This window comes from Rhipicephalus sanguineus, chromosome 10 (genome assembly GCF_013339695.2).
Source record: "Rhipicephalus sanguineus isolate Rsan-2018 chromosome 10, BIME_Rsan_1.4, whole genome shotgun sequence".
NCBI classification, from domain to species: Eukaryota; Metazoa; Arthropoda; class Arachnida; order Ixodida; family Ixodidae; genus Rhipicephalus; species Rhipicephalus sanguineus.
In genome coordinates, this window is record NC_051185.1 from 51,727,593 (window position 1) to 51,729,414 (window position 1,822).

A 1,822-nucleotide genomic window follows, 5' to 3' on the forward strand; every position below is an offset into this window, starting at 1 on the left:
CAAATATTTAACTCTAGTGTTGCAAGGTTTTTAGCGCATGATCTTAAATCTCGGACGGGCAGGTGATCGAGGATGAAGTGAGATTGAATAAGCTGCGCACAATGTTGAGTGTATGCACTTTACCATAATAAGATTGTTATTATTGTTATTACTATTCTATTTGTCTATAGTTGTTTTAGGTTATGTTTTGTTTCTATTACTGCCCAGTCCATAGGCAATCACCCATGTAGTGGGCTCAGCCAACACACCAGGCGCCAGTCAGTTATCAAAGCGGACGTAGGGAAGTAGGAGGCAGCATTAGTTGTTTGTCCGAGATCAACGACATGTGGGACCCATTGAACTACCTTGACGAGGAGCCGACCGCTGCCTCCCTTCACAGGGTTTCCCGAGACATGATGGACTACGTCCTCAATCCAGTTCCCCGATCCATTCTGTACGTTGAAGAAACGGACTTTACGCGACAGCATGTACTGCTGGCAGGGGAGCAAGGCACGGCTTGGGCGGGTGGATTTTTCGAGTTCTTCATCAAGTTCCCACGTGATTATCCGACAAGGCCCCCCCGCGTCCGCTTTCTGACCACTGATCACGGCCGAGTACAGTTCCACGAGAAGCTGCCACCTTATGGTATGGTGCGCCTGGACGTACTTGCCACGACGGGGACCTCCGCGTGGCGGAGCTACATGACGTTAAGCACGACAATCCACGCGATTAAATCGCTACTACGTGAGTGCCGGTCGAGGCCACGCTACATACGCACCCAGACCATGAGAGTTGCGGTACTTGAGCAGTTGAAGAGAGCGCTCAAGGCGGACAACACCCAGCCACCAACCTTCCGGAAGTACATCATTCACAGCTTCCTAGATTCATACGACGAATACGAAAGAAGCGTGACCTCGACAATCAAGGGTGTGCCGTTTGCGACTGGCGACGGCTGGAACTACAAGAAGGAGGAGCTGTTAGCCCACCTCAGGGCCTGCAAGGAGAAAGCAGAACTGTTTGTTCAAGCTGAAGCAGCAAACGAAGAAGTCCCAGTAAGGCACACGGTGCTAGCTCCGGCGCCCGCTGACCACTCGGTGCGTTGAACAAGCCAGCTCTTGTAAAGGAACGACCACACGGGAGTCCCCAAAAGGAATGGCTGTCATGAATAATATTTTGTGCAAACCTGCACTGATCCGCGCAAAGCTCACGCTGAAGCTCACTGGTGTCATGCTTGTTTATTGCTGTAACGAGGTTGAACTTGGCTTTATATACGCAGAACTTGGCTGTCATAGGCGTGCGCAGAGGCGGGGTGGGGGGCAGGGGGCGGCCGCCCCCCCTGATCACCTAAGAAGAGGGGGGCGCAAAGTCTGCCCCATACATTGACGTAATAGGGAAGAGGGGTGCCGCGATGAACCTTCGCCCCCCCCCCCTACCCCCTGAAGGGGAACCCTGCGCGCGCCTATGTTGGCTGTAACGAAGTTGAACATGGCTTTATCTAGGCAGAACACACGAAACACGAAACCGCTATAAAACGTTTAATAGAGGTTTATAGAGCTTTTAAACCTGTTAAAGACGTTTTATAGAGGTTTTGTGTTTCGTGGGAACTTGCCATGGCTGTAATGAGGTTGAACTTAGCTTTATTTCAGCAGAACTTGGCTGCAACGAGGTTGAAGTTGGCTTCAAACGACTTTACTTTCCGGGATAGCACGGGTCTGCTACGCAGTGAACATTCATGCTACCACCCAGTACGAACCCGGGAGGGTAGTCTACATTTGCATTTCGCCGGGTTGTGATTGCCGCGTATGTACGGCTCGCCCGTCTTGGCGTGTACGATTTGACCTCC

At 51.6% G+C, this 1,822-nt stretch overlaps 1 protein-coding gene across 1 annotated transcript; it reads left to right on the forward strand.

The window, feature by feature from the left end:
- Positions 1-323: 323 nt before the first annotated feature.
- On the forward strand, positions 324-1,082 carry LOC119406387 (ubiquitin-conjugating enzyme E2 Z). Its single transcript, XM_037673127.1, has one exon. It carries the CDS (start codon positions 324-326, stop codon positions 1,080-1,082), a length of 759 nt encoding a protein of 252 aa, XP_037529055.1.
- The last annotated feature ends 740 nt before the right edge of the window (positions 1,083-1,822 follow it).

Bases quoted from the DNA above. Each gene is read 5' to 3' on its own strand.
- LOC119406387 (XM_037673127.1), top strand. From the start codon at position 324: ATGTGGGACCCATTGAACTACCTTGACGAGGAGCCGACCGCTGCCTCC.